Source organism: Dromiciops gliroides, chromosome 5 (genome assembly GCF_019393635.1).
Source record: "Dromiciops gliroides isolate mDroGli1 chromosome 5, mDroGli1.pri, whole genome shotgun sequence".
In the NCBI taxonomy this organism is placed as follows: Eukaryota; Metazoa; Chordata; class Mammalia; order Microbiotheria; family Microbiotheriidae; genus Dromiciops; species Dromiciops gliroides.
This window is the reverse complement of record NC_057865.1, coordinates 208,341,104-208,359,691: the sequence shown is the minus strand read 5'-3', so window position 1 is coordinate 208,359,691 and position 18,588 is coordinate 208,341,104. Positions and strand designations below refer to the sequence as shown.

General features: G+C 35.8%; 1 protein-coding gene across 2 annotated transcripts in view; it reads right to left on the bottom strand.

Moving 5' to 3' along the window:
* The window catches only part of CNTN1 (contactin 1), a 253,372-nt gene that overhangs the window by 45,360 nt on the left and 189,424 nt on the right, over window positions 1–18,588 (bottom strand). For both annotated transcript variants that reach the window (XM_043966352.1, XM_043966353.1), the window contains 3 exons: window positions 12,554–12,788; window positions 9,647–9,750; window positions 2,123–2,309 (listed from right to left, as the gene is read on the bottom strand). In XM_043966352.1, the coding sequence (XP_043822287.1) occupies window positions 2,123–2,309; window positions 9,647–9,750; window positions 12,554–12,788 (526 nt within the window). The remainder of the gene's footprint in view (window positions 1–2,122; window positions 2,310–9,646; window positions 9,751–12,553; window positions 12,789–18,588) is intronic.

The window sequence follows — 18,588 nt, the reverse complement described above, 5'->3', positions numbered from 1 at the left end:
AGAAAATATACCTCTGAGGGCTACATGGCACCTACACAAAAATTGACAATGTATTAGGGCACAAAAACCTCACAGTGAAATGCAGAAAGGCAGAAATAGTTAATGCATACTTTTCAGATCATGATGCAATGAAAATTACATGTAATAAAGTGCCATGAAAAGATAGACTAAAAATTAATCGGAAACTAAAAGAACTGAGTGGGTCAAACAACAAATCATAGAAACAATAACTTCATCAAAGAGAATGACAACAATGGGACAATGTACCAAAACTTATGGGATGCAGTCAAAGCAGTACTTATGGAAAATTTTATATTTCTAATTGCTTATAAAATAGAGAAAGTAGAGATCAATGAATTGGGCATGCAGATAAAAAGGCTAGGAAAAGAACAAATTTAAAATCCCAAATTAAATACTAAATTAAAAATTCTGAAAATCAAAGGAGAGATTAACAAAACTGAAAGTAGGAAAACTATAGAATTAATAAATGACACTAAGAGCTGATTTTATGAAAAAACAATAAAATAGATGAACCATTGGTTAATTTGATTAAAAAAAGAAGAAAATCAAATTATCACAATCAAAAATGAAAGGGGTGAATTTACCACCAATCAAGTAGAAATGAAAGCAATAATTTGGAGCTATTTTGCCCAACTGTATGTCAACAAATTTGATAATATAAAGGAAATGGATGAATACTTACAAAAATATAAATTGCCCAGATTAACAGAAGAGGAAATAAAAGACTTGAATAGTCCCATTTTAGAAAACAGAAATTGAACAAGCCATCAATGAACTCCCTAAGAAAAAATCTCCAGGGCCAGATGTATTTACAAGTGAATTCTACCAAATACTTAAAGAACAAATTTCACTTATATTATGATTTTTAACGAATTTTATTTTTTTCGATAATTATAGTTGACCTTGTGACTAACCTGTATTTTTATTTGAGACTTTGATTACAGATGTTGGGAAGTTAGTTTCTTTTGAGTTTGTTTCTTGGGTATCCCTTTTTTTCATGATAGCTTTTCTTCCCAAATTTTGCCATTTTGTTTGAGCCAGGATCTGCCCATTTTTAGAATAAATGTTGGGGTCTTGTTTGGTTTGAATCTATATTCTCTGGGGTATTGCCACTGCTTTCTCTGATTACTGAATACTGTTTTTTCAAGGATTTCAGGTGCCCCACAAAACTGTAACTCTGTATATAGGGTAAAATGTGGCCACTGTCCTACTGGTCTGAGTTTGGCCTTGTTGACACAATAGCAGGTTTGCCCATGATTTGTGCTTCAGTAGGCTGCTGCTGGCCCCCACTCTTGGAAAGTTTTCCACTTCAGAGATACAGGCTTACTCGTTGCCACCCTTGCAAACTTCTTTTTCATAAATTTATGTGACTCAGCCAATGCTAGATCTGGTATTCAGCTGAAGGATAGAAGCAACACTGCTATTGAATGACTCTCTTCCTGCTCCCAGCAAAGTTCACAGCATTAGGCACTTAATTCACCACAAGTTCCTTATTGCTATAGGTCCTAGCTTCAGTCGTGTTCCAGGGCAGAGCAATGTGACTGTTGCCTCCTGTTTCTGCTCTTGTTTGGTATGCAACATTAGATGAATCTCTGCATTGGTCTTCCTGGCCTGTAGGCCTGTGGCTGTTTCTCTGTGCTGACCTGGTTGAACTCACTGTGGTTTCTACTTGGATTTTCCAATCACTACACAGTTTGTTGCTCTTACTTGATCATTGTTTAAGTAATTGTGGGGGAGAGATGGGTGGTTTTGTTTCCTCTTATTTTACCATATATGCTTGCCTCCATTTCTATGATAATATTGTTTACAAACATGCAATAAATAAAGCTACTTAAATCTTTTAAGTTTTTCCAAAAACAAACTTTTATAAAGTTGGTTTATTGCTCATTTTATTTCTATAATGGCAATAAGAATTGACAAAAGGGTATTTTTTTCTTTTTACCTTTCTTAGTTAAATAAAAATGCTCCAGGCCATAGAAAGGCAGTAATAGGGAAAATATACTAATATTCAGACGGAATTTCCCCCCCAAGATGGATTCTAGACTGTGATGAAATGAACTTTTATATTCAGGTATTCTAAAATTAAAACACCCATACTTACGTGCTTTCCTTGTATAGACATCAACCACATCACTGGGGGGCCCATATCCTGCACTGTTATAGGCCCTAACCTCCACAGAATACTGCATATCAGGTAGCAAATTTTCCAGTTTGGCAGAATAATCCTGACTGCTGACTTGAACTCTCTGTGCAGCTGCTTCCTTATCCTGTGCAGCCCAATAACGAATCTGCAAATGTTTAGTTATAGCATTTTGTTAAAATTCATATTTTAAATATGTAAAGCAATTAAAAAACATCCTTTTTAATATTTTCTAAAAGTACTATAACCATTAAAGTTGGTTGGAAAAGTTGGCCCCAAATGTTGACCCCAATAATCTATTTTTTTTTTTTTAGTGAGGCAATTGAGGTTAAGTGACTTGCCCAGGGTCACACAGCTAGTAAGTGTTAAGTGTCTGAGGCCGGATTTGAACTCAGGTACTCCTGAATCCAGGGCCGGTGCTCTATCCACTGCGCCACCTAGCTGCCCCCCAATAATCTATTTTTAACATATTGTATGAACAGTCAGGAGACATTTTTTAAGTGCTCGTATATAACAAACATCATATCCTGCAAAATCCAAAGATACAAAGCAATCCATGTTTTTGATGAGTTTATAAGTATGATAGGAGGAAGAATATGTATAAAATTATTGTACTCCCTACTCATTTGCCATGTGAACATGCATCTCTGTTTCTATCTTTGTTGTCAAATTACTGTACAAATTACTTAGTTTCTATTTCTACTTTTGTTCCTCTTCCATGCATCCACCTCATGCTTACTGAATTCCAAAACCTAAATGTGACCATGCCACTCCCTTACTCAGAAATCTTCAATGGCTCCATTTTTTTTTTTTTTGGTTTTTGGTTTTTTTGTCTATCAAACATTTAAGATCTTCTAAAATATGGCTCCCACCTACCTTTGCAGTCTTATTTCATATTATTACCCAGTCAGACAGGTTATTTAGCTCGGCAAAATATTCCATCTCCCAGATCCTACCTTTCCCCAGGTGATCCTTCATGTCTAATTTTCTTCAAAGCATAAGTTAGAGAACAACTTCTATATGAAGTATTTTCAAACCTACAGTTGTTAGTGTTCTCTGGCACTGGAAATTACTTTGTACTGATTTCTTTGTACTTTGCATTGAAGGAACTGGAGAATGAGAGCCTTGGAGCACATGCTGTGTGCTCTGTGCGGTTTCAATCCATGTAGAACCCGAGTAAGTTTCCTTCCAGGCATGAATATGGAGAGGACTTTCCCCCTATTCAGAGATGGCTTACTGCAAGGTGACAAAAAGTCTTTTAACTGGCTTCTGAGCCAGAAATGATTGTTCATAAAAAAGCCTGGGGAAAAAAAAAACCTCCCAAAAGGACTCTCTCTTCCACACCGGCTTTTGAGTAAGGACAAAGAATTTCTGTGGGACTCTAGGTATGAGAGGTACTTCAGGTTCTATTTCTTACATAACTGCTATGCGGCTATGAATGCATGCTGCAGTTGGGTTTTTCTACTCTGCTGTATTTATTGTTTTCTGGTCTTTGATGAATGATTATCAAATCATTATTACCAAACTGCCAAATGGACTAAATAACAATCTTGTGGACTTAGAAGCTTATAAGAGCTACCAGAGGTCTATTCCAATGTTCAGTGCTTAATCATTTAAGATCAGGAAAGTGTAGGAAGAACTTCTATAAGACTCCAGGTGAGGGTAGAGGCAGCAGTGGCAGAGTCTACTTTCCTTACTCAGCTGCCATGTGAGCATGAATCTCTTTCCATCTTTGTTGTCAGTATTATTTCCTGGTTCTGGGTGAATGAATATTAGAGACAGAACAGATTGGGCTATGACCTTAACCTGTCATTAGGTTACCATCTAAGTTCAATGAGGATTTAGTGCTGACCCAGTCCAGTATGAACTAGCAATTGAGATATGACATCCTGCAAATAAGAAAGGGTCATTGGCTATGACCCTCTGTAAGTGAATTTTAACTTAGTTAGGAACCTAGGAACTGTAATGGAATTTATTAATTTGATCATTGACAATGCTATGCTAAGGTTAGTAAAAATCCAGCAATTTAAACAATTAAAGAAGAGAATCCAGCTTTCCAGATCAGAGTCCAGAGTCCAGAGCCCAGTTTTTCCAGACCAGAATCCAGCTTCCTCCTGATGACATCTTACCACTTCAAGAAGACAAGAGAACTCAGAGACTTTATATGAACAGTTTTGTTTTGTTAGTTTTTGTTATCTCCTTCTGTTATTATATACCATCTGTAACATGTACTCTCTGCAGAGGCCCTCTCTCTGCAAGACCAATGTCAAAGCGTCACGTTCATGAGGGACTGCCCCTCTGGACAAAACTTTTCTCTCTCCTTTTTCTATATTGATATTAACATATTATTAACTAGCATAGGATATTATTTTTGGCTGTTTCATTTTTCAAATGAAACAAAGTGGGGAATGTGGTAAAAAACAGCATACTACTGAAGCGCCTTTTGAAGGACCGCCCTTTTGGGGAGGAGACCGTGACGAACGGCCGCCCACCTGCTGCTGTCCGGAGAGCATGTCCAAGTACGCTGTACTTCCGGGACGCCAACTTAAAATGGAGGGTAGAACGGAAGTTGGCGCTCGGTCTCGCACACTCTGGCTTATGAGTTTAGCAGTGATGGTGCATTCTGGTGATTGGCTCTGGTTCTTGGCCTGGCAGGCAGTTTTGGGATTCGGTGAGTTTTAAAAAAGAATATAGACTAAGCTTAGATCTAAGATTATTCATTTGTATTTCTACATTCCTATTTCCCTAAGTGGTATCACCTGTTTGTTGTCTAAACAATAAAGGCTAATCCCTCACTGATTAAAACTCAGAGGTTTCTTTTCTTAGTGGTATGGGAGATATATAAGGAAAAAAGTTAAAGGGGAAGTTTAATGCTCTTATAGTCAATTTTAAATCTCACAGAACCAAGTGGTTACCAAGGGTAGAGTGTGCTTTGGTTTTGGGAAGGATGTTCTTCTGTGTCAATACTTGCTATATCTTCTCAGTAAATGTCTTCATAAATAAATAATCTAATCAATTAGATGATATTAAGTAAAGAGAAAAACTACTGGATGAGGGATTGTGAGTATTAGAAAGAAAGATGCTGACCTAAGAGGGCACCTTCCCTCTAAGGATCTGACCTATAGAGCAATCTGATGGAGAAGTGACAAGGCTTGAAAAGCAATAATGATCTATAACAGCCTATTGTTGTCTTATCTCTTAAAATGATATACTTAATGACATATCCTTTAAAACTGCATTGAAGGGGCAGCTAGGTGGCACAGTGGATAGAGCATTGGCCCTGGATTCAGGAGGACCTGAGTTCAAATCTGGCCTCAGACCCTTGACACTTACTAGCTGTGTGACCCTGGGCAAGTCAATTGTCTCACCAAAAAAAAAACAAACAACAAAAAACAAAACTACATTGAAGCTAGACATCAAAGAATTGTCACATCAATTTGCAAATAGGCACAATAACAGCACCTATCTTCTAGGATTGCTATAAGGATCAAATAAGATAATATGTGTAGAGTGTTTTGCAAACCTCAAAACAGAAAAAGAAAAGCTAGCTGTTGTTATGATTAATGTTAATAATAAATAAACAACAGGAACAGAAACAACAACAACAATAAATAATTGAATAATTGTCTAAATAGGAGGGATGTTTAAAAATCATGTTGTGATCACTTGGGGTTACTGTTAGGAACTAAGGTCCCTTGAATTTTAAAATAGTGATTAAAATAGTATGTTGTGTAGCATTTTCCTAAAATATTTTAAAACTAATATGAAGGCTATGGACTATATTTCAAAATTTTCTTTCAAAAAGTCAGTCCACAATTTGCCATGTGAAGTGTGAATGAAATAACAAGTCATTATTATTCAAAGTTTATAAACATACAGATACTTTTACACTTTTGAAGATGCTGGATGAATCAGAAACAGAAACGTGACTTCATCAAAAAGCTAAAATGTTTGTATATTTTATAATTGCTTCTCTTTTGGAAGTTGTTCAGTATAGAGTGTAAGGACCTCTTCTTTCTCTAGATGGGCCAGTTATCCCTTTTTTTAGTTGACATTAGTTGATTGCAACATTTAGTTGACATCTAGATGATTGCATCAACCCCCAGAATAATCAAAAGATTTTTGCTTAATTATCCACCCAAGAGGAAAAAATAAGGGAATGAGATAGGAATCATATACACATTCTATATATATCCATCAAATACACTTGGACAAACACTGAATATGAACAATTATCTTTGTTATAATTGTCTTGGAAACATAATAATATGGTTTGACTTGGGAGAACTGTGTAGTTCTTTAAGTGGATCTATTCTCTTTTTTTGCAGGACAATGAGGGTTAAGTGACTTGCCCAGGGTCACACAGCTAGTAAGTGTCAAGTGTCTGAGGCCAGATTTGAATTCAGATCCTCCTGAATCCAGGGCCGGTGCTTTATCCACTGTTCCACCTCCTTGTCCCCTATTCATTTTTTAAAAATATTTTTACTTAAAATTTTGAGTTCCAAATTCCATCCCTCCCTCTCTCCTTCCCTCTCCTCCTCCTCTCTGAGATGGTAAGATATAGGTGTAATTATGTAAAATATTTCCTTATTATTAATTTTCTATAAGAAGACTCTAATAAAAGAAAAAATGAAAGTGAAAAATAGCATGTCTATGTTCAATCAATATCAATGTTCAATTAATATGTTCAATTAATTTGGAAGTGGATGGTATGCTTCATCATTAGTCCTTTGGGATTGTCTTGGATAATTTTATTGCTGAGAATAGTTAAGGCATTCACAGTTCTTCATTGAACAATATTGCTTTTCCTCTTTTAACATCAATACTCTTTTGGTAATATATGGATATTTTATATGTTAAATGAATAATGGAACATCATAATATTCTAGTGCTGGAGAAATTAAAGCTGCATTTCATCAAAAAGACTCCATAGTCCTTTTGCCCTCCATAGGACAAATGGTCAGTATGAAGAAGCTACAACATATTACAAATAAAGAATTATGCAGTAGAAACAACATAAAGGATTTCATTAGAAATACAAATGATTGAGGAAAAAAGTGGACTGGCCACATAGTGACAGAAAGGGATGTTATATATGTTGGCTGAACTGAAAGGACCTTGCCCCTTCCATGAAGAATCTATAGGAAGCAAGAATACACATGATGAAAATGTTTGGCTTTATCATGAGCTATGCCATTGGAGAGTATCCATATTAATTCAATCATAATGTCAATGACATACTGAAGTCAGAAAAAGATATTAGGAAGATTTGATGGAAATAGTTTTTTCTTTGAAGGAAAGGTTTTTTTTTTGGTCATGTTAAATTTGAAATATCAATACAGGTAAATACAGGGAAAAATGTATGCTGGGTGACTGATGAACTGAGACTAGAACTCAATAGAGAAATTAAGACTGTATGTATAGTTTTGGGATTCATAAGCCTAAAGGATAAATTAACACTCTGTGGATATGAATGTTCTGTGGATGGGACCACAGAAAGAAGGTATAGGGGAAGAGGAAAGAAGAGGGACAGGAACCGAGCCTTGGGGCATGCTTTCTTAAGTGCTGGGACATCCTTAGTGACTCAGGAAAGGATTCTTTTTTTCTTTTTCTTTCAGGAAAGGATTCTTGAGAAGTAATGGCAGGCAAAGAGGAGAACAATGAAAAAACAATGCCAAGAAAATGCAGAAATGAGAGTATCCAGGAATAGGTGTCCAACAGTGTCAAAATGCTGCAGAGATGTAAAAAAGGATGAGGAGTGAGAAAGTGTCACTGGATTTCACAGTTGATCAATGTCTGTTTGAAAGTAATTTCAGTTTGTGGTAAAATGAGAAGATAGAGTACAAGGATTGAAAAGTGAGTGAAGGGGCAGGTAGGTGGCACAGTGAATAGAGCACTGGCCCTGGATTCAGGAAGACCTGAGTTCAAATCCTGCCTCAGACACTTGACACTTGCTGGCTGTGTGACCCTGGGCAAGTCACTTAACCCCAATTGCCTCACCCAAAAAAAAAAAAAGAAAGAAAGAAAAGCGAGTGAGAGTAGAAATAGTATAAATAAGTTTTTCTAAGAGTTTGGCTATGAAAGGGAAGAGAGATAATGTTGTGGGTATACTTTTTAGAAGGACATGTGTGTGTGTGTGTGTGTGTGTGTGTGTGTGTATGTAAGAATAGATATAAAAAGTTTTCCAGTAATATATCAGCCCACAACATTATCTTCTTACTTTAATATTACTATCTACATAGGAGCAGCTAGGTGGTGCAGTGGATAGAGCGCCAGCCCTGGATTCAGGAGGACCTGAGTTCAGGTCCAGCCTCAGACACTTGACACTTGCTGGCTGTGTGACCCTGGGCAAGTCACTTACCCCCAATTGCCTCACGAAAAAAAAAAAAAAGAAAGAAAAAAAAGAAAAAATATTACTATCTACATATATATATACATATATATATATGTGTTTGTGTGTATAAATATTTTGTCTTCTAATTGAATTAAATTAGTTGAAGTTACATTCTGCCTTATTTTTTTGAATCCTAGGGCATGAATAAAGCTGGAAAGAATCTAAGAAATCAACTCCAACTTTTTATAGATACTCACTTTTAAAGAATACATGCAACATTTGTTGGAATAGGAAGCATTTTCAAGACTTTTGCCCATTTTATAGATGAGGAAATTGAGCTCTAGGGATATTACATGTAAGAAGGCAATAAAATATAGTAGAACAGGTGTTCTTTTTTGTTAAATGTAACCTTTTTTGGGCAGTCTGATGTAGCCTATGTGTTTCTCAGAATAATGTTTTTAAATGCATATGACATAGTAGACGGGATTGCAAAGGTAAACATATTTATATTTAAATAGCTATCAAAAATAGCTAAGAAAAAAACAAGCTCATGGACCTCATGTTAATAACCTTTATATGAGACCTTTATATAATCTTAATAACCTTTCTATAATATGAGAGAACAGTTTTGTTCATGTTAGAAAGTGGGTCTTATTCAGGTCTCTTGTTTTTGATACTTCTTTCCAATTATCCAGTTATTCCAATTAGGCAATCTATTTCTGCCTAATTCAACAAATGGGTTATATTCTCTTTCTAGTTGTAATATTGACTTCATATTCACCTTGCAATTTTGCTAGCAGAGTCATTGACATTTGGAGGCTACATCATCCCAGGTGCCAGATTTCCTATGACTCTGACTGGGACTCAGAATGTTTTTCCCTTTCCTGCAGGCAGTAACCTCTTGCTTACTTATTAGCAATTAACCATTAATTGGCCAGAAAATTAACTTAGGAAAGGAAAGAATCTGCATACAGAATACACATAGGTGGTATGCATGTATTTACCACACATACACACAAATCTATACTGTTATCTAAAATCAATTGTTTGGGTAAGTCAAAGGAAATAGAGTAATAGAATATGACAATATGACAATTGTAACAAAATTTATTTTAGAAAAATGTATTTTCTGCAATAAAATTTGAACTCACCTGATAGCCCTCCACTGTTTTTTCTAAAACATGTTTCCAAGAAACTGAGATTTCAGAAGAAGATAGGACTTTTATGCTCACATCTGTAGGAGCTTCACTAGGTGCTGAAGAATTGATAAAATGTTTCTTAATTGTCAGTATTACATTTACTTAATACAAAATGTACTATGATTATATAAATATAACCTTGCTTTTATTTTTTAACATTACTTTAAAAATATTTTGAATTCTAAATTTTTTCCCTTCCTCCCTCTTCTCCCTCCCCTAACCCATTGAAAAGGCATATCAATGTGAAGTAATGCAAAATATAGTACCATATTAACCACATTGCAAAAAAAAATATGAAAAAGCAAGAAACATAAAATGAAAAAATCAGTCTGCACTGAGTTCATAAATTGTCTCTCTGAAAGTAGATAACATTTTTCATGGTGGGTTCTTTAGAATGATCCTGGACCATTGCATTGATCAGAGTAGCTACATCTTTCATTGGTCATTGTTATGATATTGCTGTATATAATATTCTCCAGGTTCTATGTATTTCACTTTGCATGAGCTTTTCTAAAACCATTCCCTTCATAATTTTTTATAGTACAATATTATTCTATCACAATCATAAACCACAACTTGTCCAGCCAATTGATGGGCATCTCCTTAATTTCTAATTCTTCACCACTACAAAAAGAGCTGCTATAAATATTTGGTCTTTCCTCCTTTTCTTTGATCTTTTTTGAGTAGTGGTATTGGCAGTTCAAAAAGTATACACAGTTTTGTAGCCCTTTGAGTAAAATTCTAACTTATTCTTCAGAATGGTTGGATCAATTCACAATTGATCTGAGGTCAGATTTGAACTCAGGAAGATGAGTCTTCTTGACTACAGGCCTAGTACTCTATCTACTATATTGCCTAGCTGCCCTAGCCGTGCTTTAGTGTATCTATTTTTTTCACATCCCCTCTAACTTCTGTCATTTTTCTTTTCTATCATGTTAGCCATTCTGAAATGTGTGAAGTAATCAGTTGTTTTAATTTGCATTTCTCTAATCAATAGTGATTTAGAGTATTTTTCATGTGACTATTGATAGCTTCAATTTCTTCTAAAAAGAAGCTGTTCATATGTATTGACCACTTATCAATGAGAGAATGGTTCTTATTTTTATAAATTTGACTCAATCCTCTACATATATTAGAAATGAGGTCTTTATCAAAGAAACTTGCTATAGATTTTTCCTTCATTTTCCCGATTTCCTTCTAATGTTGATTGCATTGGTTTTGTTCATGCAAAACTTTTTTAATTTCATGTAATCAAAAGGATTCTATTTCGTTTGTTCATAAGCTTTTCCCTTATCCACTGATATGACAGGTACATTTTCCATACTTCACTACTTTACTTATGATATCACCTATCATGTACCCATTTTTTTTTGCGGGGCAATGGGGGTTAAGTGACTTGCCCAGGGTCACACAGCTAGTAAGTGTCTGAGGCCATATTTGAACTCAGGTCTTCCTGTGCTTTATCCACTACGCTACCTAGCTGCCCATCATGTACCCATTTTGAGCTTATTTTGGAATATGGTGTGAAATGTGTCTCATTTCTGCCAAACTCTTTTCCAGTTTTCCCAGCAATTTTTGTCAAATAGTGAGTTCTCATCCCAAAAGTACAGATCTTTGATTACTAGATTTCTTTGGTCATTAACTACTGTGTATTGTGTATCTAATCCACTCTATTTCTTTTCTTTTTGTGAGGCAATTGGGGCTAAGTGACTTGCCCAGGGTGACACAGCCAGTAAATGTTAAGTGTCTGAGGCCGGATTTGAACTTGGGTCCTCCTGAATCCAGGGCTGGTGCTTTATCCACTGCATCACCTAGCTGCCTCCTAATCCACTCTATTTCTAAGGCAAATTGTTTTGATGATTACTATTTTATAAGATAGTACTACTAGGCTGGAAGCAGTTAGGTAGCACAGTGGAATGTTGGCAGTGGAGTGAGGCCTAATCTTCATGAGTTTGAATACTGTCTCAGATACGTATTAGCTATGTGACCTGAGGCAAGTCATTTAACCCTCAGTTTCTTCATCTGTAAAATTAGCTGGAGAAGGAATAATAAATCACTCCAGTATCTTTGCCAAAAAAAAACCCCAAATGAGGTCACAAAGAGTCAAACAACTGAAACAACGGAACAACAACAACTAGGCTCCCTTCCTTCATTTTTTTTTTCATTCATTCCTTTGATATTCTTGACCTTTTGTTCTTCCAGATGAATTTTGTTCTTATTTTTTCTAATGCTATAAAATAATTCTTCCATATTGTCATGACATTGAATAAGTAAAATAATTTAGGTAGAATATTTCTTTCATTGACTTGAATATGTTAGTCATATGGTGATGAGACCATATTTGGGAATATAGACGATTGGGATGTTTCTTTATAGAGGATTGAAGGAAGAACATGAATAAAATGTCATGGAAAAGTTGCAAATTGTACTAGTAGAGGGAATATAGTCTTAGTTCTATGATCTAGTTACTCAAGGAAATAAAATAATAGTATCATAGATACTAGTTTCATAAAGATAGGGTCATGGATAAAATTGGCAGGAATGTTATTCCAATAATATTCCAATAATACAAAATGAGTATTTTGTAGATGAGGGAAATTGAACCCTAGAGAAGTGATCTGATATGCAGGTATAAGTATCAAATCCAGGATTTGGACCCAGGTTCTGATTCGAAATCAGATATTCTTCAATGCTGTCTCATAGATGAAAGGAATTAGAATTAACCTCCAAAATTTTAATAATTCACTTATTACACTTCTCACTAGCAGTTAAGAAAGTAGCACACAAGTCTGTCTATATAACTTATCTACTAAGATCAGAAATAAAACAAAATTCATTTGCAATGTCTTTTTTACTTACCATCTTGTGCAGAATAAATGACTGCTGTAAGACTGAATGGCCCATCTCCTTTGTTGTTAAAGGCTTTGACTTTGACTTGAAACTCAGTGGAAGGGGACATGGTTTCATCTTTATGAACATACCGGCCAATATCTGGATTAGTAACTGTTACTTTTTTCCACTCTTTCCCACCAAATGGCTTGAAGGCCACTATGTACCCAAAATTATTGCCATAGTGGTATTCTCGTGACAGTGGCTAAATGAGCAGAAAAGATTAAATCCATTTTAGCAGCTATCCAAATGAATTTACCAGAAAATTTAAAGTCATTAAAGAACTAACAATATCAGTATTAACTGTATTTATTTTTAAAAAAATAGATATTGCTATGTTCACTTGTTTTTCTATCATGTTCATCTTTTTGTGATCCCATTTGGGGTTTTCTTGGCAAAGATACTGGAGTGGTTTGCCTTTTTCTTTATAAATGAGGAAAATGAGGCAAACAGGTTTAAGTGACTTGCCCAAGGTTACACAGCTGCTAAGTGTCTGAGGCCATGTTTGACCTCAGGAAGTTCCTGACTCCAGGTCTGGCCATTGTTTCACCTTGCTCCCCACCTATTGCTATACCTGTTCCACAAACTGCCAGAAACAAAAAGAGGCAGAGAAAAAGGAAATCATAATGAAATAGGCAGTCATCCAATTAATTTTCTCCAATGGTCAGAAAAATGAGATGCACTTATCTTGTAGCATTGTTGTGAGGATCAAAAAAGCTGTAAAAATGATTTGGGGGGGGGGTTATTTATCTGCTTCTCATTTGTGAATACCAGAGATTAGATTAAATGATCACTAAGATTCCTTTGAGCTCTCAGTCCAGGAGACTCCCTTTCTCCCTATCCAAATCTTTTGTTTTACAGGTTTGATATCCCCAGTTTCTTTAACTGATACACTTACATAGCATGCTCTTGAGGCCCTTCTTTGGTTGCTCTGTAGTTTATAAATTTCCTTCCTAAAATGTGTTACTTGGAACTGACAACAATGCTTCAGATGCAGTCTGACTAAGGTAAAATATAATAAAATTATCATCTCTGTAGATTGGAAAACTATGCCTTTCTTATGGTAGCCTAATATCTATTTAGCTTTATGGATGCATGTCACATAAGTAGCAGTGTGCTGGTAAATGCTTAACAACCAGTTCTGTTGGGGGGAGGAGGAATGGCATTTTTAAATTTAATCTTCATATTTTCCCCATCACTTCCATAAATCTAAAAAATCAGCAAAACAATGAAGTGTGCCCTGATTTGCCAGTTTCTGAAGTGTAAATCCTCCTGAAAATGTAACAGTTGGCAGTCTAACCACTATGAGCACACACTTGCTTCCTAGGGTGCCTCCTAATGAGGCATCTACTAAAATCCTTAGATTTTTTTTCAGATAAATCTTTATAAAGATTTTTCCCAGTGTTTTTCTCTTTTAAAAAATTATTATGGGGCAGCTAGGTGGTGCAGTGGATAGAGCACCAGCCCTGAATTCAGGAGTACCTGAGTTCAAATCCGGCCTCAGACACTTGACACGTACTAGCTGTGTGACCCTGGGCAAGTCACTTAACCCCCATTGCCCTGCAAAAAAACCAAAAAACCAACCAAACAAAAAAAGTATTATGAATATTGCAGTTCAGAAAAGATACATTTCAATATACAAAAAGAAAAGCAACAAAGTAGATTGTAGAACCCAAGTTCTTGTTCTGTTATATATAGTTTTTAAGTTAAGTAAAGCAAAATAAAAATTGCCCTTCTGAACTTTTTTGGTTTTTTGTTTATGTTCTTTTTTCCTTTTATTTTTTTAAACTCTTCCACTACCCACTAACATCCTTTTCAATAGAAACCCACACTGAACCCCATCCAGTTCCTTGTATAAATCAAGCATAAGTATAAGTATAGTCAAGTCATATGTATAATAAATACTTATGATTTAGTACAGTCAAGCAAAATAAATCAATACTGTGATCATATCTGAAAATGTATATCTCATTTTGCTCCTCTAGTCCATTACTTCTGCCAGGAGGTAGGAGGTACGATTAAGTGTAAGACTTCTAAAGTCATGTTTGGTCACTACATTGATCAGAGTTCTGAACTCTTTCCAAGTTGTTTTTCTTTACATGAAGATGGGTCATCATGTACATTTTTTTCCTGGTTCTCATTTCACTCTGCATGAGGTCATATACAGTTTTCTGAGATTTTCTGAATTCTTCATATTAATAATTTCTTATATCAGAATATTGTAATATATTCATATAATATAATTTGCTCAGCCTTTTCCCAGTTTTTGGACATCTCTTCTCTTTTGTACATACAAAAGTTCTTTTTACATTTACAAAAACATCTGCTATGAATATGCTATGAATTCTATGCATCCCTTTAGACTTGTCTCTTTGATCCCATACTTATCTGATCTTCCATACTATCTTCCCATACTCTTCTGATCTTTCCACACTTATTAGTGATATTGCTGGTCAAAAGATATGTACAATTTAGTGCCTTTTCTGGCATAGTTACAATTTTGTTTTTCCAGAATGGTTGGACCAGTTCACTAGTCTATGAAGAGAATATACCTGTGCTCCTATAATCCTTCCAATAATTTCTATGTTCAACTTTTATCATCTTAGGATATTGAGGTAGAATCTCAAAATTGGGCTTACTTTATTTTATTTACTTGATTCTTACTTTATTTACTTTACTTCTAGTTTGCTATAGTTATTAATTATTTGAATTGCTTACAATTGAATTGACAGGTTCTCTATCAAGAGAATTCTATTTGTCCCTATACTTTGTCCCTGTGTTTTAATGTTTTATACAGATTTTCTAGAAATATGTCAAATTATAGTGGTGACAGTCAATATCCTTGTTCTTATCTAATCTGCTTTCCCCCTTAATCTAATCTTGTCTTTTAGATTTAGAAGCACAGGAAACATATTAGAAACAAGCTCATTTAATCTCATGCTTTTTAGCATTTTTAACAGAAATAGGTTTGGTTTTTTTTTGAGGCAATTGGGGTTACATGGCTAGTAAGTATTAAGTGTCTGAGATCGAATTTGAACTCAGGTCCTCCTGAATCCAGGGCTGGTGCTCTATCCACTGTGCCACCTACCTGCCCCTCTTCATTAACTTCTTGTTTGTATGTGTACACACACACTCACACACACACATACATATACACATATGGGATACAAGCTAATGGATCAAGTGAGGTCTCAGGGGGATTTAAAAGGTTTGGAAGAGACACTATATTAAGTGTTATAATAAGTTAATTAGGGAAGTGTAAAATGATTGTTTTTCAGCCATGAAGGACCAGGTGAGGTTATGTAACACAAATTCATAGTGGACCCAGTCAGTACAGTTTTGTAATTTTCCCTAGCTTCACTAGCATTAGGAGGGAAGAGGGAAGAGTGATCCAAGGCTAAGGGTGGGCAGGGAAAGATTGTAATATGATAAGAGAATAGTATACAGTTGAGCTGGTTCACTAACACAGGGAAAGAAGGAGAGTGTAGCTAGTACAGGAAAGTATTGATAGGGTCAAAGGATTAGAAGTCATTGTATTGATAGGGTTTGGGGTTATCAGATATAAGGAAAGGTGGAATGGCAATAAATTGTGACTAGAAAAGAGAATTTCAGAGTTCTTAAACATGGAAATGGTGCATTTTGGGTGACAGCCAAATAAAGAGCATGACCATTGTTGTGTGTGGCTGAGGTGGGATGGAGGTAGGTCTGAATAAGTTGAATTAGAGTTTTGAAGAAGTCTGATACATTAAGGAGTTTTTGTACCTCATATGAGGACAAGAATTGAGCAAGACAGGTAGTGAACTTATTTAGAAAAGATGAGTGTCCTGGAGACAGGTTGTAGATTGGGTAGTAGATGTAGACTGACTGAACCTCAAAGTGGAGGTCACTGAGTGGTGGTGATAGAAGGAGAACTTGGGAATGGAAATGGGGAGCAAGGAGTATTCCAGAAGCCAGGGGAGACTTGGTAATGTATTAGCACCAGATTCAGGAAACAGAGGCAAGATTGGAGATGGATGTCATCCCAGATCCTGAGGATAGGTATATTGCCTTCATCATCAACTTTGTACAGGTACGTCACCTGGACTCATAGGAATCCATATAGAGGTGATGGGGGGAATTGAGGCCGTAAGCTACAACGTGGCTTAATCTTTTTTTTTTTTTTCAGGTGGGGCAATGAGGGTTAAGTGACTTGCCCAGGGTCACATAGCTACTAAGTGTCAAGTGTCTGAGGCTGAATTTGAACTCAGGTCCTCCTGAATTCAGGGCTGCTGCTTTATCCACTGCACCACCTGACTACTCCCTACAATGTGGCTTAATCTTAAAGTTATCGTTATTTCCAAACATTCTATCAGAGACATTTGAGAAGAATATGTTGAGAGTTTTGAAATTTTTTTCCTATAAATTTCTCAGAGTCTCTGCTGACATCGAATAAGCTCTCTATAGTCTCCGGCTTGGTAGACATTATAAGTAGTTCTCTCCCTTTCTTTCCCTTTCTCAGATTAAAGCCCTTCATTACATTTGTAAGAAGCAGGGAAAGAACAGCAATACCACTTTTGGGTCTTTTCCCCAAAGAGATCATGGAAAGGGGAGAAGGACCCACATGTACAAAGATATTTATAGCTGCTCTTTATGTTGTGGCAAGGAATTGGAAGTTGAGGGGATGCCCATCAATTGGGGAATGGCTGGACAAGTTGTGGTATATGAATGCAATGGAATACTATTGTGCTGTAAGAAACGATGAGCAGAAGGAGTTCAGAGAAACCTGGAAGGTCTTGTGTGGACTGATGATAAGTGAGATGAGCAGAACCAGAAGAACATTGTACACAGTATCATCAACTTTGTGTATTGACCTACTGTGATAGACTGTATTCTTCTCACCAATGCAATGGTACAGAAGGGTTCCAGGGAACTCATGATGGAGGAAGATCTCCAAATCCAGGAAAAAAAAAAAAAGAACTGTGTAGTATAGATGCTGAATGAACCATACTATTTCTTTTGTTTTTGGTGCTGTTGTTTTTCTATTTTGAGGTTTTTCCTCGTTGCTCTGATTTTTCTCTTATAATATGACTGATGCAGAAATATGTTTAATGTTATATATATATATATAAAATCTATATCAGATTACCTGCTCTCTAGGGGAGGGGGGCGGGAGGGGAGGGAGGGAGAAAAATCTGAAATTGGAAAGCTTGCATAAACAAAAGTTGAGAACTATCTTTACATGTAACAGAAAAAAATAAATAAATAAAATACAGGAAAAAAAGCAGGGAAGAAAACAAACCTACTATGTGCCAGATACTCTGCTAAGGGCTTTACAAATATTATCTCCTTTAACTCTTAAAACACTTCTAGGAAGTAGATATTATTATTGTCTCCATTTTACAGTGGAGGCAACTGAGACAAACAAGTGACTCACCCAGAGCAACACCCAGAGTAAGTGTCTGAGGCTCAATTTGAATTCAGATCTTCTTGACTCTTCCTGTGTCCTGGGATCCAGCACACTATCCACTGCACCACCTAGGTGCAACTCATCAGCTAAATACAATTTTACCAGATTCTGATAAGAAATTTCCATTTTAAATAATTGTCCAGAAGTATAAAACTCTTTCTTACACATCTTAATTATGTTTTCCCCTTCTGAAGTCCTTAAATTTTATAAGTAGCAGTCATGAAAAAGTTACTTATGTCCCCCAAATCTTCACTTTATTGTCCAAGATGTCACAATTCATAGCACTGTTTTCTGAATTACTCTTGGAATTTGTACCCATGTGAATTGCCAGATTATGTTACATAATTAGGCGTACAAAGTATTAGTAGCTTTGCCCTGGATATAGCTTCTGGGGAACATCTCTATTGTTAATGTTAGGTCAAAAAATGGCTACCTTTGTAGCCTCAGTGCTAGTACTCCTCAGTATTCTTAACAGATTTTTATTATTCTTCACCATTTCTTCCCAAAATACTTATTAAATGATCTCTCCTATGTAATGGCATATGAATATTTACACTGA